The sequence below is a fragment of the Anolis sagrei genome, chromosome Y (genome assembly GCF_037176765.1).
Source record: "Anolis sagrei isolate rAnoSag1 chromosome Y, rAnoSag1.mat, whole genome shotgun sequence".
NCBI classification, from domain to species: domain Eukaryota; kingdom Metazoa; phylum Chordata; class Lepidosauria; order Squamata; family Dactyloidae; genus Anolis; species Anolis sagrei.
The window spans coordinates 6,903,453-6,928,232 of NC_090035.1; the positions used below are offsets into that span (position 1 = coordinate 6,903,453).

The 24,780-nt window shown below is 43.4% G+C and overlaps 1 protein-coding gene across 5 annotated transcripts in view; it reads right to left on the minus strand.

The window, feature by feature from the left end:
* LOC132772495 (protein sidekick-1-like) overlaps nt 1–24,780 on the minus strand; it is a 1,018,253-nt gene that overhangs the window by 504,943 nt on the left and 488,530 nt on the right. For all 5 annotated transcript variants that reach the window (XM_067461407.1, XM_067461410.1, XM_067461408.1 and 2 more), the window contains exon 6: nt 2,838–2,949. In XM_067461407.1, coding sequence (XP_067317508.1) covers nt 2,838–2,949 — 112 coding nt within the window. The remainder of the gene's footprint in view (nt 1–2,837; nt 2,950–24,780) is intronic.

Below are 24,780 nucleotides of genomic sequence, written 5' to 3' on the forward strand. Positions count from 1 at the left end.
CTTTCCCCCACAATGTTCCCACCACTGGGCTGAAAGGCAAAATTCCAAATGAGTAATAAGGAAAACATCTAGGTCTCCAGTCTTTGTTTAACAGTATTGCGTTATCCAAAGAGCTTCCCCATGTATTGTCGAAGGCTTTCATGGCCGGAATCACCAGGTTGTTGTAGGTTTTTTCGGGCTATATGGCCATGTTCTAGAGCAGTGTTTCTCAACCTGGGGGTCGGGACCCCTGAGGGGGTCGCGAGGGCGTGTCAGAGGGGTCGCCAAAGACCATAAGAAAACACAGTATTTTCTTATGGTCATGGGGAATCCATGTGGGAAGTTTGAGCCAATTCTATCGGTGGTGGAGTTCAGAATGTTCTTTGATTGTAATGAACTATAAATCCCAGTAACTACAACTCCCAAATGTCAAGATCTATTTTCCCCAGACTCCACCAGTGTTCACATTTGGGCATATTGAGTATTTGTGCCAAGTTTGGTCCAGATCCACCACTGCATGAGTCCACTGTGCTCTCTGGATATAGGTGAACTACAACTCCCAAACTCAAGGTCAATTGCCCATCAAACCCTTCCAGTGTTTTCCATTTGTGATGGGAGCCAGGTTTGGTTCAAATCCATAGCTGGTGAAGTTCAGAATGCTCTTTGATTATAAGTGAACTATAAATCCCAGCAACTACAACTACAACAAATTACAAAATCAATCCTCCCCCAACCCCACTAGCATTCACATTTGGGTGTATTGGGTATTTGTGCCCAGTTTGGTCCAGTGAATGAAAATGCATCCTGCAGATCAGATATTTACATTATGATTTATAACAGTAGTAAAATGACTGTTATGAGGTAGCAACGAAAACAATATTATGGTTGGGGGTCCCCACAACATGAGGGACTGTATTAAGGGGTCACGGCATTAGGAAGGTTGAGAACCACTGTTCTAGAGGCATTCTCTCCTGACGTTTCGCCTGCATCTATGGCAAGCATCCTCAGAGGTAGTGAGGTCTGTTGAACTAGGAAAAAGGGTTTATATATCTGTGGAATCACCAGACTCTTGTCTGCTGGAGATAGGTGTGAATGTTTCAACTGATCATCTTGATTAGCATATAATGGGCTGACTGTGCCTGGAGCAAAATTTTGTTGAGAGGTGATTAGATGTCCTTGTTTGTTTCCTCTCTGTTGTTGTGCTGTTCTAATTTTAGAGTTTTTTTTAATACTGGTAACCAGATTTTATTCATTTTCATGGTTTCCTACTTTCTGTTGAAATTGTCCACATGCTTGTGGATTTCAATGGCTTCTCTGTGTAGTCTGACATGGTGGTTGTTGGAGTGGGCCAGGATTTCTGTGTTCTCAAATAATATGCTGTGTCCAGGTTGGTTCTTCAGGTGCTCTGCTATGGCTGACTTCTCTGGTTGAAGTAGTCTGCAGTTCCTTTCATGTTCCTTGATTCGTGTGTTGGGCGATGCTGCTGCGTTTGGTGGTCCCTATGTAGACTTGTCCACAGCTGCATGGTACACGGTAGACTCCTGCAGAAGTGAGAGGATCCCTCTTGTCCTTTGCTGAACGTAGCATTTGTTGGATTTTCTTGGTGGGTCTGTAGATAATTTGTATGTTGTGTTTCCTCATCAGCTTCCCTCTGCGGCCAGTGGTTCCCTTGATGTCTGGCAAGAACACTTTTCCTCTGGGTGGATCTTGGTCTTGACTCTCGTGGCTTGTTCTCGGTCTTGCAGCTCTTCTGATGTCTGAGGTGGAGTCTCCATTGGCCTGGAGAGCCCAGTTGAGGTGGTTCAGTTCATCTTGGAGAAGGTGGGCTTCGCAGATTCTTTTTGCATGGTCTGCCAAGGCTTTAATGACTTGGGTGATGGTTGACTTGGGTGATGGTTGGAGTTTTTATGTAGATATCTTATCTGTGTGTGTGGGTTTTCTGTAAACGGTGTGACTCAATTGTTGATCTGGTTTGCGGATGACTAGGACAGCTAGAAAAGGCAGCCTTCCTTCATTTTCTTTTTCCATGGTGAACTGGATGTTTGGGTGGATGCTGTTGAGATGGTCCAGGAACCTGTTGAGTTCAAGAGTCCTTTGTCCCACCCTGGTCATTCCACAGATATATAAACCCTTTTTCCTAGTTCCAACAGACCTCACTACCTCTGAGGACGCTTGCCATAGATGCAGGCGATACATCAGGAGAGAATGCTTCTAGACCATGGCCATATAGCCCGAAAAAACTTACAACAACCCAGTGATTCCGGCCATGAAAGCCTTCAACAATACATTCTCTTTCTTTTAAATGTTCCCACCACTGGGCTGATAGCCAAAATTTCAAATGAGTAATAAGGAAAACATCTAGGTCTCCAGTCTTTGTTTAACAGTATTGTGTTACCCAAAGAGCTTCCCCATGCTTACATATGGGTCAAGGACCTATAAATGTAAACAGAAGTCACACAATGACAAATGCTAGCATTGTAGAGCTGTCACGTACAGTGTTCGAGATGACTTTGGGTTTTTGATTTTTCTGTAGTTCTGTGTAAATAATACAATTATTTTTTCCTAACCACTTTCCCAAGCCATGAAGGAACCTGTATCGCAGTAACATTAAAGGAAAACTCAAACAAGCAAACAAAGAAACCAACAAAAATACCACTGCATGGCACACCCTATTTTTATTACAACCCAGTTTGGTAATTATTAAGAGTAATCTTACTCTTCTCTCAGGGAACGGCGACAGTAGCAAAATTCCCCTAACTAGATCCATATTCCCCATGTCCTGATAAAGAGTGACCCGGGCATTCTCTTCAGTATATTAGTGCTTTTAATTGAACAGAACCCCCGTGTTTTTCCATTACCTGCCATTGCCCACACATTCCAGGACGGCTTCATTACTCCCAGCTGCCACACTTGTATTACGAGGAGGAATTACAATGACTGGAGCCTCGGTGGTGGATGCGGTGTCAGCACCTGCAAACAAGAAAGTAAGCCCGTCATAAATATTGTCCAGGCCTAGCTTTGTGCATACATATATACCAACAGTCACTTTCTTAGCCAGCAGCACAGAGGAAGAAATCACAATGCTATGAGAAGACATGGGTTGAAGTAAACACAGCACTGATTGGCTTGAGGTAAGAATTTGGTAGGGTACAAATCCATCACCAAGTAGTAGAAACACTACCTATCTGCTATAGCTCTTGGGATCCCAACAGGAGTCCAATCACTACAGCCAATGATCCTACCACTGGAAAGTATGATATACAGTGCATACCCAACTCGGGTAGACCATACTAGCATATTTGCTCCAAACACTGATCCAAAATAGGAAAGTGCAAGTACAGCAGAGTCTCACTTATCCAACCTTTGCTCATCCAGCCTTCTGTATTATCCAACATAGTCTGCCTCTCATCCAGATCCACAGTTGTTTCAATACATTGCAATGTTTTGGTGCTAAGTTAGAAAATACAGTTATTACTGCATAATGTTACTGTGTATTGAACTGCTTTTTCTGTCAATTTGTTGCAAAACATGATGATTTGGTGCTTAATTTGTAAAATCATAAGCAATTTGATGTTTAATAGGCTTTTCCTTAATGCCTCCTGATTATCCAACATTTTCGCTTATCCAACGTTCTGCTGGCCTGTTTATGTTGGATATGCGATACTCTGCTGTATTGTTGTCTTTTGTTGTGGACCTTCAAGTAGTTTTCAACCTATCATGGTGTTTTCTTGGTAGAATTTCTTAAGAAAAGGTTTGCCTTTGCCCTCCACTGAGGCTGAAAGAGTGTGACTTGACCAAGATCATCCAGTGGGTTTCCATCATTGAGCAGGGATTCAAGGCTGTTTCTAGAGTAGTAGCATGTGTGGCAGCCATCGGTCTATCTGGGAAGTCTTCAGTCTTAGAATAAAGACGTAATGGACCTTAGTACCACACTAACTGCCATGGCTCAATGTTTCTGAATCGTGGTGTTTGTGGTTTGGTGAGGCACCAGCACTCTTTGACAGAGAAGGTGTTCTGGGACAGCCGCACCAGGAGCTCCAGCTTATCTTGCTATTTGTTGATTGCTGCATGTATTTTAAAGTTCTATGCCTTTGCAGTTAGACTTTCCTTACTTTGCAGTTATTGGGTCAATTGCTTGTCAATTATTATTAGGTTCCCTAGTCCCGCCCCCTTTTTGGGCTTTGGAGGGAAGTGAGCCATTTTGTTAGTTAGTCTCAGCCAGGTTAGCCAATGTATAGGATGTGTGTAACTTCCCCTGTACAAAGGCTTCAACCTTTAAGAATCTCCAGGGAAAGAACGCCAGGGAAGCATTCCCACAGCCTTAAGCAATCCAGGGGAGAACAGTTTTAAGAACTCCAGAAAAACTGCCTTAAAGACTAAAGAACTCCAGCTGGAGAACATCCACTGCCTTGCTGGTAGGTCCACTCGGCGTCCGAGAAGCAGTTCGGCCCGGTAGCGGAGCACGCATCAGCGAGGGTTGGATTTTAGTCAGCCTGGGAGAAGTTAAAAAGGGGAATTTTCCTTTAAAGAAAACATTATTGAAGATAATGCCTGTCCCCTGTGGACAAGATTGAGAGGACCAGTACTTTATCAAGAAAGCCTTGTAGTTCCTGTTTGATTTCATTAATAAAAGACTTTGTTGTATTTCTCAAGCCATCTGAAGATTATTTTGTAGAGGAATCCCCTGAGAACTTTTCCTTGAGCCCCCTGGCTTCCCACTGGGCAAAGGTTACACATCCTATTTTAAAGCCAACCAGATACAGGCCCAGCGGCAACAGTACAGAAGGCCTTTTAAAACCATCTCCCATGATTCTACACCAGTGATTCACAACCTTTTTTTGACCAGGGACTACTTTGACCAGGGACCACTCTCCAACATTAGTACCAAAAAGGTTACGAATCTGTTCTTGGTCAACTTTAGTTTTGCTTTGGTTATTTGGGATAGACCACACCAGCTCTAGTTTCTGTTACAGAACATTTGCCATCCAGTAGTCGCCATCTGCTCGACCACAAAAAACCACATTTAATAATCTAGAACCATGGACCTTATTTTAGGTCTCGCGACCCACCAGTGGGCCGTTGCCCACAGCTTGGGAACCCCTGTTCGATACATTGCTCCATGTCAGTGAAAGTAGTGCCAACCTGCATTTATTGTCCAGTGCAGTTGAATTTAGTCAAACTTCAACTTTTTCCTTCTGACTTTACAGCAGATCATCCTCTCATTAGGGAACCGCTCTCAAGTCCAGTCATTTTCTGTTGCTTTCATGATACTATGCAAAAGCCTTTTATTTCCCTACTTGAAGCTCCAAATCATTCGAAGCAACGAGATCATAAGGTTTGCTCCCCAGGAAAATGCAGGAAGGCCCATTCCCAGAGAACAAATAAGCGGAGCTCAAAGAGGTTTTTCCCCCCTCGCGACGAAGCACTTTTATTTTTATCAAACATTTGCTGACTTATATTTTTAAGATCTTTTCATGTTTTTGTTTAATCTTACGACTTCCATGCAGTTTCAAAAGAGCCTGCCAGTGCTTGAGTGAGTTCTTTAAAAAGATTTTTATACTCCAGGGAACAAATACGAAATTAACAAAGCAGCATATCACAGCAACTTCAATCCTCTTTCCTTATCAGTAAAGTAAATAACCCAAATCTGCTTCTCTTTTGTGAGTCTACAAACTGTAAATAATTTAGCTTATGCAACTCTGGATACACAGCAGGGAAAAAAAATGTGGCAAGGAAGGAATGCTGCCATTTCGGGCCTCTATGTGTGCCAGCGTGTGCATATGCATTATATCTCAATGCATGTATTTAATAAGTGAATTAAACTACCAATATGTTATTGCTTTGCTTCAAGCTATTCATTTGGGGAGAGAAAACAAAGCATTGTTTTCCCGACATGAGAAAGAACATAATAAAAGGCTGCTAAAAATAAGGATGGCAATAAATGAGTTACAGGAGGAAAAAGAATTAAAATCCCACGTCTCAACCAATGAAAATCCAAACTGGCTCATCGAACACCGTACATTAAGGCATCTTAGCATTATAAAATCTGCCATTATGAGTCAATGCAATTTACAGCTGGCAACTGGAAGACTCCAAAGCCTTCAGTCCTTTGCAGAAAAAAATCCATCACGAAATAGCAAAGAGTTGGAAAGAACAGTCATGGCATATTTAGTTCTGTTAGACATTTCTGCAAAAATGTTTTAAAGTGTGATATATGGGTGAGACAAACCGAAAATGAGCACAAAGTATCATAAATAGCACAGAGCTGGCATTTTCCTGAAGTTTCACTTTTGAAGATGAAACACAGAGCACGGTATAAAGACCAGAACACTTACTGGAGTGCAACTGGTGAGATGCCTTTAAAGCTTTTCTTTTCTTTGAATTGCTGCAGACTACCCATCGACTAAACTGTATTGTTGAAGGCTTTCATGGCCGGAATCACTGGGTTGTTGTAGGTTTTTGCAGGCTGTATGGCCATGGTCCAGAGGCTCTGGTCAGTACTTAGATTGGAGGTAATCCAATCCAATCCAATAAGCCTTTATTGGCATTTACATAGCAAAGAGGTATAAAATACAGCAAAGAGGTATAAAATACATGATCCAGAGGCATTATCTCCTGACATTTCGCCTGCATCTATGGCAAGCATCCTCAGAGGTAGTGAGATGCAGGCCATAGATGCAGGCGAAACGTCAGGAGAGAATGCCTCTAGACCATGGCCATGCAGCTCGAAAAAACCCACAACAAGCCAGTAGTGAGGTCTGTTGGAACTAGGAAAAAGGGTTTATATATCTGTGGAATGACCAGGGTGAGACAAAGGACTCTTGTCTGCTGGAGCTAGGTGTGAATGTTTCAACTGACCACCTTGATTAGCATACAATGGGCTGACTGTGCCTGGAGCAATCTTTCGTTGAGAGATAATTAGATGTCCCTGCCTGCTTCCTCTCTGTTGTTGTGCTGTTGCAATTTTAGAGTTTTTTTTAATACTGGTAGCCAGATTTTGTTCATTGTACACAGAGAAACCATTGAAATACACCAGCATGTGGACAATTTCAACAGAAAGGAGGAAGCCATGAAAATGAACAAAATCTGGCTACCAGTATTTAAAAACTCTAAGATTACAACAGCAAAACAACAGAGAGGAAACAATCTGGGACATCTAATCACCTCTCAACAAAAGATTGCTCCAGGCACAGTCAGCTCATTGTATGCTAATCAAGGTGCTCGGTTGAAACATTCACACCTAGCTCCAGCAGAAAAGAGTCCTTTGTCCCATCCTGGTCATTCCACAGATATCTAAACCCCTTTTCCTAGTTCCAACAGACCTCACTACCTCTGAGGATGCTTGCCATAGATGCAGGCGAAACGTCAGGAGAGAATGCCTCTAGACCATGGCCATACAGCCCGAAAAACCCTACAACAACCCATAGACTAAACTGTTTTCCAGACCAGCCACTATTTCAAATGTGGATTTGCAGGGGTAAGGAATTGAGAGTCAAAAGAGACTTTGAACCACTCCATACACTCACAATATCCTGGTCTTTGGGCAAGTGAAATCAATTGTGTATTTATTTGGAAGTAAGACTAAGAAAAACAGCATTTCTTTGATGAATTATAGATCCGTCAAGATGCTTTTCAGTTCATCACTTGGTCCTCATAGAGGAAAAGCCGTGATAACGCTTGCCACGTTCATCTAGGAGCTCACCTTACAGTAGTGAGAGCAATAGCTCAAACAACCTGAATGCATAACTCTATGTGCAGTCTTTGTTATCTGTCCCACTCTTACAAACCTTTCCATTTCCCAAGAGAAAGTAGTGATGAATAGTAATGTCTACATTTCACATTCAGCAAAAAGAAACAAGGCCCTGAACAATATCAGAAAATGCCAACAGAAAAATACATGTTGTTGGTGTTATCATGGGAGGACTTCCTTTGTTCAGACGGAGTTTGCCATTGCCATAGTCCCGTCCCCTAGTTGGTTTCAATGGGCAAGTGATGGTTTGAAGCCTGGGATCCCAGAGACCTAGTCCAACATTCAAACCAATGCAGCAAAGAGTTGTCTATTTGTGTAGAATCATTACTCATTTCATAGAATCATAGAATCATAGAATCAAAGAGTTGAAAGAGACCTCATGGGCCATCCAGTCCAACCCCATTCTGCCAAGAAGCAGGAATGTTGCATTCAAATCACCCCTGACAAATGGCCATCCAGCCTCTGTTTCAAAGCTTCCAAAGAAGGAGCCTCCACCACACTCCGGGGCAGAGAGCTCCACTGCTGAATGGCTCTCACAGTCAGGAAGTTCTTCCTCATGTTCAGATGGAATCTCCTTTCTTGTAGTTTGAAGCCATTGTTCCGCGTCCTAGTCTCCAGGGAAGCAGAAAACAAGCTTGCTCCCTCCTCCTCCCTGTGGCTTCCTCTCACATATTTATACATGGCTATCATATCTCCTCTCAGCCTTCTCTTCTTCAGGCTAAACATGCCCAGTTCCCTAAGCCGCTCCTCATAGGGCTTGTTCTCCAGACCCTTGATCATTTTAGTCGCCCTCCTCTGGACACATTTCTGCTTATTTGAACCGGAAGCCCCCTGTTCCCGTTTTCGTGCAACTCCGAAAAGTGGGCACATTTCCAAATTGATGTTTTTGTTCCACATACAAAAACACGAAATTTTTTGACCCATTGGCCACCATGGGCAGGTTTTTTTTATTTTTATATTTTTATTATTTCTAGAAATAATAAAATCTTTTTATAGACATTCCCTCTTTTCCTCTTCTGGCCCCACCCTCTAACTTCTACAGGAGCAACAGCAGGGAGGCTTTCCAAGAGGCATTTCAAGGAGGCCAAAGGAAGGAAGAGCTGATGGCCTGGAGCTCAGTCAAGCTAGGAGTGCCATGTGGTCACACAAGCAGAGGAGAAACCAGTTATCGGCTCCCACTTGCTTTCGTGTTGAGCTGATTTTTGTACCGGGAGGGGGCTTCCCATTATGTGCTCCCGAATGTAACTAAAGGAACAAAAGAACGGATGAAATGGAAGAAACAAATTCCATACACAACTCTAATACAGCATGCTCTCTCTCTCTGTGACTCCATGATACCTGTTCTGTCGCACACTGGGCTTGAAATAAATTGCCTTTAATACAGGACGTGTAACTTTAGCCCAGCAGGAAGCCAGGGGGCCCGAAGAGAAATTCGTAAGGATTTTCACCAGTCTCTAGAGGACTTGTAAAATATAACAAGTATTTTATTGGTGAACAATCAACAGAAACTTCTTTTGTCTTCAAAAGATTAAACAAATGCTTCCAGGCTTTTGTGCAACTGGTAGCTTCTAATTGTTACTTTTACTCTAAAGGAAAATCCCTTTCCAAACTTTTCCCAGGCTGACTGTGAACCTAAATCTAACTGATGTGGGGGCCACTACCGGGTTGAACTGTGTCTCAAAGCACCGAGTGGACCTACCAGTAGGTCTGTAGTCACTTCAGCTGGAGTCCTTAGATATTCAAAGCTGTTTTTTCCCTCTGAAATTCCTCAAATCTTTAGGGCTGTTTCCCTAGGAATCTTTGGGAATCCTTTTGCTCTTAAGACTGTTCTCACTCGGGAAATCTTAAGGGTTGAAGCCTTTGTACAGGAGAAATATGTATACGTCCTGTACATTGACTTTCCTTGCTGAGACTGACTGAAAATGGCTCCCTTCCCTTCTCAATTGTCCTGAACAGGGGGCGGAACCAAACTTAACGATGATGGACAGGGCGCCTGCCCTATAACTGCAAACTTTAACAGGAAGCCACCTTTCTGCAGAATCCCAAGCCTTGGGCTGCAAGCAAACACTTAATACAAGGCAAATAAAGTAGGAGCTTCTGGTACAGCTGTACCAGCACAATACCAGATGCGTGAGTATTATCTCTCATTTAATTAATTAGGAAAAACCAATAGTGGGACTATGTAATTTTCAGAAATTATGTTAAAATGAGGAAGGGAATGAATTGTTTGCTTGTGAAATCATTTCAAAAGAAGCCAACCAATTAGATTCATCCAGGTAGCAATCTGAGGCAGGACATGCATATCGAAAGTTTGCCATCGAACCTGGTTCGGTCCATTCCTTTGACAGACTAACATCTGTGCTGTCGAACGCTGGGCCTGTGCATCAGACTGTAGACAGGACATAAATTCTGTGTGCCCAACAGGACACCGGGGCTGCCTCAGATTAAAGGCCCTTGGACCTCCCCAAAACAAAGTTCTGTAGAGGCTTAAAGTAAGTCCAACAAAGTTCTTTATTGATAAAAACAAACAGGTACTTTAAAGCTTTCTTAACAGTCTATTGGCTCTTGCAATATTGTTCACTCGGAACAGGCACTATCTTCTTAACTGTAACTAATGGGGAAATCCTTAACTGCTAATCTGGGCAGTCTGTCTTTGCCTCTGTTGGCGTGGAGCCCCTGCACCTGGTACCAACTGCTTCTGGCTTCTGTGAGCGACCCTTACCAGGCAGAGCTTTGTAGACTTACAGGGGAAAAAGAAGAAGTTCAGGTTTCAGTGATTGCTGGCTGAAGTCCCTCAGCAAAGGAGCTGTAGGGCTGTATGATCCTCGGCCAAGCTGTGGGGCTGTATCTCCCCGGCCATGCCATAAAGCTGTATGTCTCCCGGCCAAGCTGTAGAAGACGAAGCTTTCTACAGGATCTCTTGGTTTCATGTCCTGTGAAAGGCTTCTCTGTGTGGACTGAACTCAAAATGGCTCCTATCCCCACTAAAACTCAAAAAGGGGTGGGACCAGGGGACCTAACTACAATTGACAGGTGGCCTGCCCCAGGGCCGTAGCCAGAAAAATATTTCGGGGAGGGTTGACAATTTGGGGGGGGGGGGTGAAAATTTTGGGGAGGGTTGAAAATTGCGGGGGGGGGGGGGTTGAAACCTGCCTCCTAGCTCACGCTGAAGCAAAGAGCACAGCAGGGGGCAGAGCAACCTTCAATAGCCTGTAGCTCCACCCCTGTCAACCACTTCCACCAAGTCTGGCCTCCTTAATGAGTTGCTTGGTTGCTTCAGTACATCGGCTATTGCTGCAAGTAATGACAGTGTGAATAAATTGTCAATATTTGCTTGAGATAGTGCTTACAGTTCTGGAGGGACTCTTAATTTTTTGCATCTCATAGACTTAGCATGGGGATTTGGTTAACCAGTTAAAATTCATGAGTAAACCAGGTTTTTTTAAAAAAATCTGAAACATTTCGGGAGGGGGGGGTTGAACCCCTAAACCACCCCCTCGCTACAGGCCTGGCCTGCCCTATGATTGCAGCCAAAAGAAGCCACCTATCTGCAGAGTCCCTGAAACTCAGGACTGCAACAAACACTCAGTGCAAAGCAAACAAATTTGGAGCTCCTGGAACAGCTGTTCCAGAACAACATCATGTTTGCACAGTGCTTCTGATTAGCCATAGTCTTTGCCTACTCCTCTCTGATGTGTGAGAGAGGTTTCCTTGGTTTTGAGCAAATGAAATGATTAGAAAGAAGCCGTAAATGCTGAAATGTGTTAATTTGCACTAATGCTCCCCTCTACCTGCAGTGCCATGAGCACCGTTTTTCAGTTCTTCCACGGCTTCAAAAGTAACCACAGAACAAATGATGACATGATGGTGACCTCTAAAAGTCCGGTCTGGGAAAGAGCCCCTTTGCGGTAAATAGATGAAACATAGGAACCAAGGTTTTTAATTGTGCCTGGAAAGAGGCGGAGAGAGGCTGAGCTTCATTTGCTACTTATTACTAATTGCAAAGAGAACAATGGTGAATAGCAGTCATGCTTATTTCATTTTCATTCACATTATGTCCTAGAAGAAGCCTATTAGTGAAATTAGTCATTTCATAATGGTTTCTGAACATGTGAGGTTAAGATGATGCTGATCAAGGCCTAATATATTTCCTTTGAATCCTGACACAACAGTACAATAGCACTGGCTTTTTATCTAATGGAGGGCTAATGTGCTTAGGCCACTAAATGGCATATAATATGTTGCATTGTTCAATTATATTAAACTCATCAAATGTTTAGTGATTGGCCTGTAGGACATCAATTGAAGAAATAGTTATTAGCAAACATGAAACTAATGTGTAACATTTCACATTTCTGAAAATGCCTTATAATTACACAGTGTGTCACCCGCTTTTTTGTGGAGCAGTGATGAGAAAGATAATTCAAACAATCAGCTGGTCATAGTTTTATTAACTATAGGCTCCATGTCAATGTCTTTATCTGCTTAAATGAGTCATCAAACATAATTGGTTCATTGATTAGTTAAAAAATGACTTGGAGAAATGCTCATGAAATTAATCTGTTAAATTATTCATTTGTTATTCCTGCCTCATTGTAGCTGATCAGCACAGATTGCCTGGGAAACACCGGAGCGTTGCATACATTTAAACAAATTTATGTATTTAAATAGTTAGTTTCTTTTTTTATTGTGACTCTCCCTCTGACACCAGGTACAATATATATAAGAAGAAAATCAAGAGAAGAACAAATCTAACTATAGGATATGCATAACACTTAGATGAAGGGCTAGAAGGCAGGATCATCAAGTTTGCAGACGACACCAAATTGGGAGGGATAGCCAATACTCCAGAGGACAGGAGCAGGATTCAAAACGATCTTGACAGATTAGAGAGATAATTGGCCAAAACTAACAAAATGAAGTTCAACAGTGACAAATGCAAGATACTCCACTTTGGCAGAAAAAATGAAATGCAAAGATACAGAATGGGGGACAATGCCTGGCTCGAGAGCAGTACGTGTGAAAAAGATCTTGGAGTCCTCGTGGACAACAAGTTAAACATGAGCCAACAATGTGATGTGGCGGCAAAAAAAGCCAATGGGATTTTGGCCTGCATCAAGAGGAGCATAGTGTCTAGATCTAAGGAAGTAATGCTACCCATGCTCTATTCTGCTTTGGTTAGACCACATCTGGAATATTGTGTCCAATTTTGGGCACCACAATTCAAGAGAGATATTGACAAGCTGGAATGTGTCCAGAGGAGGGCGACTAAAATGATCAAGGGTCTGGAGAACAAGCCCTATGAGGAGCAGCTTAGGGAACTGGGCATGTTTAGCCTGAAGAAGAGAAGGCTGAGAGGAGACATGATAGCCATGTATAAATATGTGAGAGGAAGCCACAGGGAGGAGGGAGCAAGCTTGTTTTCTGCTTCCTTGGAGACTAGGACGCGGAACAATGGCTTCAAACTACAAGAGAGGAGATTCCATCTGAACATGAGGAAGAACTTCCTGACTGTGAGAGCCGTTCAGCAGTGGAACTCTCTGCCCCGGAGTGTGGTGGAGGCTCCTTCTTTGGAAGCTTTTAAGCAGAGGCTGGATGGCCATCTGTCAGGGGTGATTTGAATGCAATATTCCTGCTTCTTGGCAGGGGGTTGGACTGGATGGCCCATGAGGTCTCTTCCAACTCTTTGATTCTATGATTCTATGATTCTACATGGCACTATACTGCTTGACCTGTTTTATTTTTTTCCTAACCTGTTTGCTGTGTCATAGAATTTAGAAGATCAGGAGCAGTGATGAAGAAAAAATGCCGAGACCCTGCTTGTAGTGTAGTCCTCTGGTAGAAATAGCACTTTCCAATATCAGGTTTTTTAGGGTAAAGGTAAATGTTTCCCCTTGACGTTAAGTCTAGTTGCGTCAGACTTGGGGGTGGTGCTCATCTCCATTTCTAAACCGAAGAGCCGGCCTTGTCCGTAGACACTTCCAAGGTCATGTGGCCAGCATGACTGCATGGGGTCTGTTACCTTCCCACAGAAGTGGTGCCTATTGATCTACTCACATTTGCAAGTTTTTGAACTGCTAGGTTCAAAAACTGCCCAGCGTACCTGTCCAAACATATCTCCTTCTATGTCCCACCTCGGAGTTTAAGATCTTCTGGGGAGGCCCTGCTCTCGGCCCCGCCTCTATCACAAGTGAGACTGGTAGGGACGAGGGACAGGGCTTTCTCAGTGGTGGCCCCTTGCCTGTGGAATTCACTCCCCGGGGAAATTAGGTCATCAACATCCCTCCTCTTCTTCAGAAGGAAGCTGAAAACATGGATATGGGACCAGGCCTTTGGGTAATCTGGCAGACTGACAAGGTAATGACGTCCAGAATTTGGAAAGGACTATGATAACGCTGAATGGACTTACGGATTTTAGAACACGGTGAACGTTTGGCCACTAGATTGACTTTGTAGTTGTTATTGTATTAATTGATTGTTTTTAATTATTGTGGCTATTGCTGTTATGTATTTTATCTGTTGAATTGTTGGCATCGAATTGTGCTGGTTGTAAGCCACCCTGAGTACCCCCCTTGGGAGTTGAGAAGGGCGGGGTAGAAGTGCTCGAAATAACTAAATTAATAGGTTGGTGGAAGCTGAGGCTAACAGCGGCAGTTCACCCCACTCCCCGGATTCAAACCACTGACCTTTCAGTCAGAAAGTTCAGCAGCTCAGCGGTTTAACCCACTGTGCCACCGGGGGCTGAAAGCTAATACCTTTGCCCTACCTTCTTTATTGGACTATATGGAAGTTACTGGAGTCTTTCTAAGTAGGGTGGGGTGACAATAGCAAGTCATTTCTGGGGAAGGTTCTAGAGAAGGTGTTGGCCTCGCAGCTCCAAGGTTTCTTGGATGAAACCGATTATCTAGATCTATCTCAATCTGGTTTCAGGCCCAATTTTGGAACTGAGACAGCATTGGTGGATGATCTACTAAGAGAACTAGATAGAGGGAGTCTGTCCCTGCTAGTTCTTCTGAGCTATGACGTTCAATACCATTGACCACTGCATCCTTCTGAGATGTCACTCCAAGATGGGTCCTGGGGGCACTGTCTTTCAGTGGTTCCAGTCGTTTCTGAAGGGGCGGACCCAGATGGTGGAGCTGGGGGACTCCTGTTTGGCACCCTGGCATGCGGGGTCCCACAGGGTTCAATTCTGCCCCTGTGCTGTTTAACATTTACATGAAACTGCTGGGAGAGATCATCTGGAGTTTTGGAGTTTGGTGTCAAATTTACGCAGGTGGCACCCAGCTCTATTGCTCCTTTGCACCAAAAGCCAAGGATGGTGTTCACTCTCTCCCCACAAATTCTATGCATCCAGTTTCGCTTGGATAAGTCAATATGTTTTGAGGAAATTGCTTAAGAGTTATTCAGAAGCTGAAAGATCTGAACACTCTAGGGGTAAAAAGGTACTACCTCTGTCTTGAAAGAAGAAACCAGTAACAAAGCTTAACTGAGCAGGTAGATATTCCAGATTTATCTGAAAGATTTCCATATGTACAGGACATACGCTATATCAAGCCAATAGTTTTATTGTAGAGATTGTAATCCATCTGACAAATGGAGCAGATAGAAGGAGGCTAATTTAAGATGACAAAAGAGCATTTTGAGAGGAACTAATAACAAAATGTGCTGCTATTGGTCAGAGGTGTCAGCCAACGCTATTGCAAACATGGTTTCTTTTGAAAACTGACAACTTAATTACCACAATTTAATGAACTCAAGTATCAGAATTTTAGTCATTAAAATTAATGGTGCAGAATCAATTTTTTTCACTTCTAGTATTTGATATTTCAAAAACTTAATTTTGCACAAAAATGTGCAAAACTTATACTATTTCTTCTGCGCAAGAGAACCTTCTGATTTTATGCAAACTGCACCCGGTGGCACAGTGGATTAAACCGCTGAGCTGCTAAACTTGTTATCCAAAAGGTTGTGGGTTCGAATCCGGTGAGCTTCCGCTGTCAGCCCCAGCTTCTGCCAGCCTAGCTGTTCTGGTACAGCTGTACCAGGAGCTCCAATTTTGTTTGTTTTACATTAAATGTTTGTTTGCAGTCCTAGGTTTCAGGGACTCTGCAGATGTGTGGTTTCTTTTGGTTGCAGTTATAGGGCAAGCCACCTGTCCATCATCATTAAGTTTTGGTCCCGCCCCTTGCTCAGGGCAATTGGGAAGGAAAGGGAACCATTTTTAGTTATTCTCCGCAAGGTTAGCCAATGTACAGGATGTGTGTAAAGCTTCCCCTGTACAAAAGCTTCAACCTTTAAGAATTTCCAGGGAAGCATTCCCACAGTTTTGAGAATTTCCAGGGTTACAGAAATTCCAACAGAAACAGAAGGAAAAGAGTCTCCAAAGACTTTCCAGGGAAATAGCCCTAAAGATCAAAGCACTCCAGCTGAAGAGACTACAGGCCTTGCTGGTAGGTCCACTCGGTGCTTTGAGACGCAGTTCAACCCAGGAGTGGTGCCCACATCAGTTAGGTTTAAGTTTCAGTCAGCCTGGGAGAAGTTAAAAAGGGGATTTTCCTTTAAAGTAAAGAAGAAGTTATTGAAGATAGTTGCCTGTCCTTCATGGGCAAGATTAGGAATTTATCAGTTACCTAAAAACTTGGAATCATTTACTTAACTTTACTGAAGACAAGAGAAGTTTCTGTTTGATTGTTCATTAATAAAATACTTTGTTGTACTTCTCAAACCATCTAAAAACTGTTTGTGGTGGAAACCTCTGAGAACTTCTCTTTAGGTCCCCTGGCTTCCCTTTGGGCAAAGGTTGCTCGTCCTGTTTTAAAGACAACTATTTACAGGCCCAACACACAACAAAACACTAGCTGTTCGAAAACATGCAAATGTGAGTAGATCAATAGGTACCGCTCCGGTGGGAAGGTAACAACACTCCATGTAGTCATGCCGGCCACATGACCTTGGAGGTGTCTACGGACAACGCTGGCTCTTCAGCTTAGAAATGGAGATGAGCACCAACCCCCAGAGTCGGACACGACTGAACTTAACTTCAAGGGGAAAACCTTTACCTTATACCTACTTTACAATTGTATCCAAACACTTCTCTTATCATGGTACAAGGAGGAAATGGCTGAAAATATTAATTTTTGCAAAGGAAAACAAAGGGAAACGACATCTCTCCAGGCCTAGTTCTTTCTCCAATAGAAGCAATCTTCCTCTGTATGTGGAGCTCACCACCTCGGCGGAGTTGCTGTCCCACTTAAACCTTTACTGTTAAAGCTTCCTGTGAGTCTACTTTGTGTGTCAGTCTCCAGCCTGAACTGTCCAGGGCCCTCCTTTGAAGACGGACTGCAGCAGGAACCCTTTGCTTGGCCTGTTAACCAACTGAACCAACCCCGACTCTGATCCTCATCGGAAAGAGAACACCTGATGTGCAGAAGCGAAGCCAGAAGAGAAGCTTTTTCTGTCACTTTCCCTTTGTTCCTGCTAAAGCTCCGCTAGTCCGATAAACTGCTGTTTGAGGTTTGAGGAATGAGTCCAAGTCTGGCAGAGCTCACTGACAAGGTGGTGTGTGTATTCCTTCAGCCACATCTAGGAAACTTCCTATGACAGTTTGATAATCTCCAGGTATGAGAAGATTTCCCCAGGGGCTTTCTGAGTAGTGTTAAAACCTACCTGACCATTTTCAACTAGTCTAAGTCTCTCGTGCCATGAGGCTGTTTAAAATGCCAGACCAGAAACATAAATATTGCAGGAAAAGCTGGGAATAGGGGCAGAGGAGAGGCACTGAATTCATAGAGAGGATGATGGGGAGGAAACAAAACTCTGTCCACATGTGGCAGTCAATCACATCTTAAGAAAGAAAGAAAATGGTGCATTGGGTATCATGCCACCACAAGGCATGATACCCACAAAATAGTCAGGCATTTCCCAGAACTATTGACTTTCCAAGATAAACTATTGGTCTGGGTTGTTGCTCCAGCAGACAAGAGTCCTTTGTCCCACACTGATCATTCCACAGATATATAAACCCTTTTTCCTACTTCCAACAGACCTCACTACCTCTGAGGATGCTTGCCATAGATGCAGGCAAAACGTCAGGAGAGAATGCCTCTAGAACATGGCCATATAGCCCGAAAAAACCTACAGCAACCCAGTGATTCCGGCCATGAAAGCCTTCGACAACTATTGCTCTCCTTGTAGTTTGTTGATGCCCAGCATTTCTCAACCTGGGAGTCAGGACCCCTGGGGGGTCACAAGGGGGGGTCAGAGGGGTCGTCAAAGACCATTGGAAAACACAGTGTTTTCTGTTGGTCATGGGAGTTCTGTGTGGGAAGTTTGGCCCAATTCTATCCTCGGTGGGGTTCAGAATGCTCTTTGATTGTATAAATCCCAGCAACTCCAACTCCCAAATGTCAAGGTCTCTTTCCCCCAAACTCCACCAGTGTTCACATTTTGGCATATTGAGTATGTGTGCCAAGTTTGGTTCAGATCCATCATTGTTAGAGTCCACAGTGCTCTCTAGATGCAGGTGAACTACAACTCCAAAACTCAGGGTCAATGCCCTTCAAGCTCTTCCAGTATTTTCTGTTGGTTGTTGGAGTTCTGTGTGCTAAGTTTGTTTCAATTCCATCGTTGGTAGAGTTCAGAATGCTCTTTGATGGTAGATGAACTATAAATCTAAGCAACTACAACTCCCAAATGACAAAATCAACCCACCCCCGCCCCACCAGTATTCAAATTTGAGTTTATCAGGTATTTGTGCCAAATTTGGTCCAGTGAATGAAAATACATCTTGTATTGTCGAAGGCTTTCATGGCCGGAAACACTGGGTTGTTGTAGGTTTTTTCGGGCTATATGGCCATGGTCTTGAGGCATTCTCTCCTGACATTTCACCTGCATCTATGGCAAGCATCCTCAGAGGTGTTGAGGTCTGTTGAAAGTAGGAAAATGGGTTTATGTATCTGTAGAATAACCAGGGTGGGACAAAGGACTTTTGTCTGCTGGAGCTAGGTGTCAGGTGGTCAGTTGAAACATTCACACCTAGCTCCAGCAGACAAGAGTCCTTTGTCTCACCCTGGTCATTCCACAGATATATAAACCCTTTTTCCTAGTTGCAACAGACCTCACTACCTCTGAGGATGCTTGCCATAGATGTAGGCGAAACGTCAGGAAAGAATGCCTCTAGACCATGGCCATATAGCCCAAAAAAACCTACAACAACCCAAAATACATCTTGCATATCAGATTGCAATTCATAACAGTAGCAAAATTACAGTTGAGAAGTAGCAATGAAAATAAATTTATGGTTGGGGGTCATCACAACTGTATTAAGGGGTCACGGCATTAGGAAAGTTGAGATCTACTGAAATAAATGGAAATGCAGGTTTGCACCATTTCTCTTCCTTTGGCAAAGCAATGGTCTCTCTACCATGACCATTGTTTTAGAAATATGTGAATGCAAGAGCCAACCCTTAACTTCAGGAACATTTTGGAACAAACCATACACCTTGTAGTGTTTGGGAAATTAAGCTGACACATTGTTCTATGGCTTCCCGGTGACAGCTTAGCAGCTCAGCTCAAAAGCAGGCGTGCTTTTTGTTCTCTGCTCTGAACTTGGCTTCAGACAACTCTTTGTGCTCAAAGAGCAATTTGGGAGTTCAGACTCTTGTGACTGACCTGACCTTCCCCCCAAATGCACAGCAAGGGGCTCCTTTTGGCAAAGTAACGCAGCATCCAGCACATCAGAGCTTTGAACATGAATATATAGATATATCACCGTGAGACATTGTATCCAAAGAACACTCAAGTCGTTTCTCATATACATTTTTCAATCTCTTAAAAATAAAATCTAGCTGGCAGGGATCTGTAATCTCATTCGAGGGAGTGAGAGCTCTAAATGAACAACCATATATAATATAATTGGCTCCAGATGCTGTTGCACGACAACTCCCCTCATCTCTCAGCAGTGGCCAAGATGGCTGAGACTCCTGGCTACTGCGATCCAATTGCATTTGGAGGGCCACCACTTTCCCAGCCCTAAATCGGACCTTCAACACACCTGGCTTTCGATGATCCTGCCCTGGGAACCGCCAGGGGGAGCTGCTTAGTTTAAATCATTTACCCAGCCAGCAAAGCAAAATAACATTTTGTTCTTTTAACGATGGAATTTGCAATATGACGGCCTGTATTTCCCAATGAATTTTAAAAAGCTGATCAGTGGAACTGATGCTGAGGAGAGCTGTATATTTTTATGGCATACTAAAGCAAGAGAAATATCCTTGTCAGTGTGCACAAAGATAGTACTCTCTCAGGAGGAAGCAATAGGCAGGTTGGTTGAGATCATGCAGAAATGTGATTTAGAAGAAGATTGGCTGTGAATGGAAGTTGGAAGGCAAAAGCCAAGGGATGGGACTCCACCTCCAAATTTATTTATTTATTTATTTACTTTATTTGTATACCGCACTCTCTCAGCCCGTAGGCGACTCAGTGCGGTTTACAACCAGGTCAATATACAAGGTGCACAACAATAGTATTAGCATTTAAAAAACAGTAACTAAGCAACTAAATCACATAGCAATACATCAATATAACAATATAACAACAATACATCCATATAACTAATCCATCACGTCTCATCAATAAAGTCATAATCCGATCTCCTCGTCTATTATTCCAAGTTCCAAGTTCCAATCTCAATCAGTTGATTGCACTGCTTAATTAAATGCCTGTTTGAAGAGCCAGGTCTTCACTCTTCTCCTGAACGCCAGCAAGGAGGGGGCCGATCTGATGTCTGCGGGAAGGGCGTTCCACAGCCGAGGGGCCACCACTGAGAAGGCCCTGTCTCTCGTCCCCGCCAGTCGTGTCTGCGAGGCTGGCGGGATCGAGAGCAGGGCCTCCCCGGACGATCTTAATGTCCTAACTGGTTCATAGGGGGGTGATGCGTTCAGACAGATAGGTCGGGCCAGAACCGTTTAGGGCTTTAAAGGCTAAAGCCAGCACTTTGAATTGTGCCCATTAGCAAACTGGGAGCCAGTGGAGCTGGCGCAACAGAGGAGTGGTGTGCTCCCTGAGTGCCGCTCCCGTTAGCAACCTGGCTGCCGCACGCTGGACAATCTGAAGCTTCCGAGCAGTCTTCAAAGGCAACCCCACGTAGAGAGCGTTGCAGTAATCTATACGGGATGTAACCAGTGCGTGGACTACCGTGGCCAAGTCAGACTTCCCAAGGTACGGGCGCAGCTGGCGCACAAGTTTTAATTGTGCAAATGCTCCCCTGGTCACCGCCGAAACCTGGGGTTCCAGGCTCAGCGATGAATCCAGGATCACACCCAAGCTGCGAACCTGCGTCTTCAGGGGGAGTGTAACTAACTTTGTTGGCTGAGGCAGGAAGACCACTGGACAATTACAACAACAACAACAACAACAACATCTCCATTTCCAAGGCATCTTTCTGGACTGACACAAGAGGAAAATGCTACCTACCAAACAGAAAGCTTGGAAATGGAGGGATAGATGGACTTCCTACAGAGAAGTTCAACAAGCTACACACCAGAACATATATCCAGGAAACAGTAAGCAGAAAGATCATAGGACAGTGGTTCTCAACCTGTGGTCCATGGACCACAAGCGGTCCACAAGAACTAAAATATTGTCCACGTCCTCACCAGGCCCGTAGTCAGGATTTCGTTTCGACGGGGGGCTGAATTTTTTTCAGGGGTTTTTTTTTTGGGGGGGGGCTGAGTTTCGGGGGGGGGCTGAGTCTGAATGAAAGAGGGTCTAGCCTAGCAAAGCTTTTGTATCATTACCCCAATACCCCCATGCATATGGGATATATTGAGTATGGTGATCAGATCATGATATGAATAAACATAACAGTTTAAATAATGCACCAGTAAGGCCTTTTCGTGAACCACCATGAGAATTTCGGGGAGGGCTGAAGCCCCCCAAGCCCTCCCCCCCGGCTCACCATTACTACTGTCAGGTTTTACAATGTATTGTAATGTAATATAGCTGAGTCATGCACTGCTCATAGGTTTCTATTGGAAATGCTGAGTCATGCATTAACTGTATATAGGGAATCATTTGGGGAATGTGTTCTGGCCTAGTCCAGGTGATTGTGAATGATGTAATCCTGGTGAATGATGTAATCCTGGGTTAAGTTAATGAGTTGGGAACCAATCAGAGATTGCTATGTGTAAATGAATTGTATATAAGGAAGTCATGTACAGTGTATATCTCTCCTTGTGCTGTGATGTTGTTCGTCGAAGGCTATATGTAATTAAAAGAACCTGTCTGCTAAGAAAAGATATAACTGTATGCTGTGGTAAGTTTGTAATATCATCTAGACTGGGGGAAAGGCAATGGTAAAACTGACAATGGCCGGGCATGTGCTCAAGTGTCTGTAAAAGGTTCCAGAGTGACTGCAATTTGTGGGAGCAGTTGACTGAAAATACTGTGCAGGAAGAAGCTACTGGAAAGTGCTGAAGTTGTGCAACTGATCTGCTGCTGAATTGTGAAGTTAATCTCAACAACTACATTATTGCAACTAGAGTGACTAGTCTCGCAAAACCCTCTAATAGTGCCAAAGCTTATTTAATATGGTTTTCTGTTGGCGAGCAGATGGCGACTAATGGATGGCATATGTTTTCTACAAGAGACTAGAGCTCATGTGGTCTATCCAATGCAATTTTCTTAATCAGCATCCCAAATAACCAAACCCAATCTAAAATGGACTACAAACTGATTTGTAACCCTTTTGGTATCAATCTAGGAGAGTGGTCCCTGGTCAAAGTGGTTCCTGCTCAAAGTATTTCCTGGTGAAATGGTCCCCGGTCAAAGTGGTCCCTGGTCAAAGTGGTCCCTGGTCAAAGTGGTCCCTGATCAAATGGTCTCTGGTCAAAGTGGTTCCTGCTCAAAAAAAGATTGGGAACCACTGCTATACAGAAAATATATGGAAGACTCTACTGCTCACCTACATAGGCCTCTGTTACCCCTCACTAAATCATAGATGAAGGCAATCTTATAGTAAGTGACCCGAAAACCCACTCCTTCCATATAATTGAAGATGGCCTTATAGCACCAGAGCAACACTTCTAGGTAGGAACACAGCAAGGCACAGCCATTTACTGACTAGAAGAACACACTTCTTATTTGGCTAAACCCTTCTCATTGTTCTCACTCCAATGCCCCAGATAATTTCAGGTTCTAGTATTATGTGAGTGGGAGCATTTTTCTGATAAACGTATTTCAATTCCACATTCAACGAAAAGATTCATCCTTTTATCTGTTGGACTTCTTCAAATCTGAATTTTAAAAAAACAGCAATTCCAACAACAAGACAGTTGGGTTCTTAATTTTATTGTTGATGCTATTTCTAGCATACCTGCATATTGCAGTGGATGGAAAATAACTAAGAAGACATTTTAATTTGCCTGTCAGTTGACCTAAAGAAGATGAAGGGCCCTTCCACACAGCCCTATGTCCCAGAATATCACGGCAGAAAATCCCACATAACCTGAGTGTGGACTCAGATAACCCAGTTCAAAGCAGATATTGTGGAATTTTCTGCCTTGATATTCTGGGATATAGGGCTGTGTGGAAGGGCCTGAAGTGTGAGAAAGGGAAACTAAATGTTGGCAAAAGAGATGTTTTAGAGATGATCAGACACTTTTGGACAGAGCTGTGTATAAAATTGCATCGGCTTCAATAAGAGCCTAATGACGGTGAATAAGTGTGGTAACAGCAGCTGTTGTTTGATCTCTTCACTCAGGTGAAAAGCATTTTTCTTTGTCTAACCATGAGTCGGTACATTTCTCCTATAATACCCATCTGTAGAACATCTGTGATGAAGTATAAGTTGCAGTCCCCAGGGCCATCTTACCAAAGCGGTTGGAACAGAGAAAAGCGTCAAGCAAGGGTGTATTTTGGCTCCACTATTATTCAATTTCTATATGAACTCCATGGTGGAACACATTTACAACTGGGACTTCCATCCTTCGAAAGTAGCAGGAAGGCATTTATCCACCCTGCTTTATGCAGATGACACAGTTATTCTTTCTAGAATTCATGATGGACTGAAAAAGAGCCCCGAGAGCATTAGCGAATCATTGCAATGCAGAACAGCTTCACCTCAACTTTCAGAAAACCAAAATTATGATGTTTGCTAAATGACCAAAGAATCACAACTGGAGAATAGATGGACATAAAACTGAGCAGGTTTCAAGTTTTAAATACCTGGAAGTACTCTTCCACGGCACTAGAAGCAAGACAGCCCTTGCAGAGTATGCAGCAGAGACAGTGCAAAAGAGCTCATTCGCCATCCTAAGTTACCTCAAGACAGGAGAAGGCCACTTTATACCGGCGGCACTTAAACTTTTTGAAGCTAAACCAATTGCACAAATGTGGTATGGAGCCCAGCTTGGCCCCTTTTCAAATTATGCCCCACCAGAGCATGTTCAATCCAAATTCCTAAATATGGCTTTACAGGCTCCCAGATGTGTCCCTAACGCCATTCTGTGATTGGAGGCAGGCTTCATGAAAGTGGAGGCGAGAGTATGCATAGCCATTCTCAACTACTGGCTAGCCCTGTGATGGTGAACCTATGACACGCGTGTCAGCACTGACATGCATGGCTATTTTTGATGACACGCAGACACATGTGGCCACACACAGAGAAATACACCTTATAAGAGCCAATCTAATTCCATCCTTAAATTTGTAAAAGGCTCCACAAATTTAACACATGCATGTTTGAGCATTGTCCACTCCATAACTCAGCATGGATTATACATTTTTCTTATTATATTTTCTTATACATTTTCTTAAACATTTATTTTCTTATAAATATTTCAAAATTATGGGTTTTTTTTCTTGAAGTGACACTCCACCCAAGTTATGCTCAGGTTTTTGGCAAACTTTGGCACACCAAGCTCAAAAGGTTGCCCATCACTGGGCTAGCCTATCCTTCTCCCCATCTTGCCCCGCTAACCATGAGGGATAACTTCCAGTCCACATAAGACTAAAACAGTGGCAGTAAAGATCGCAACACCGGGATTGTG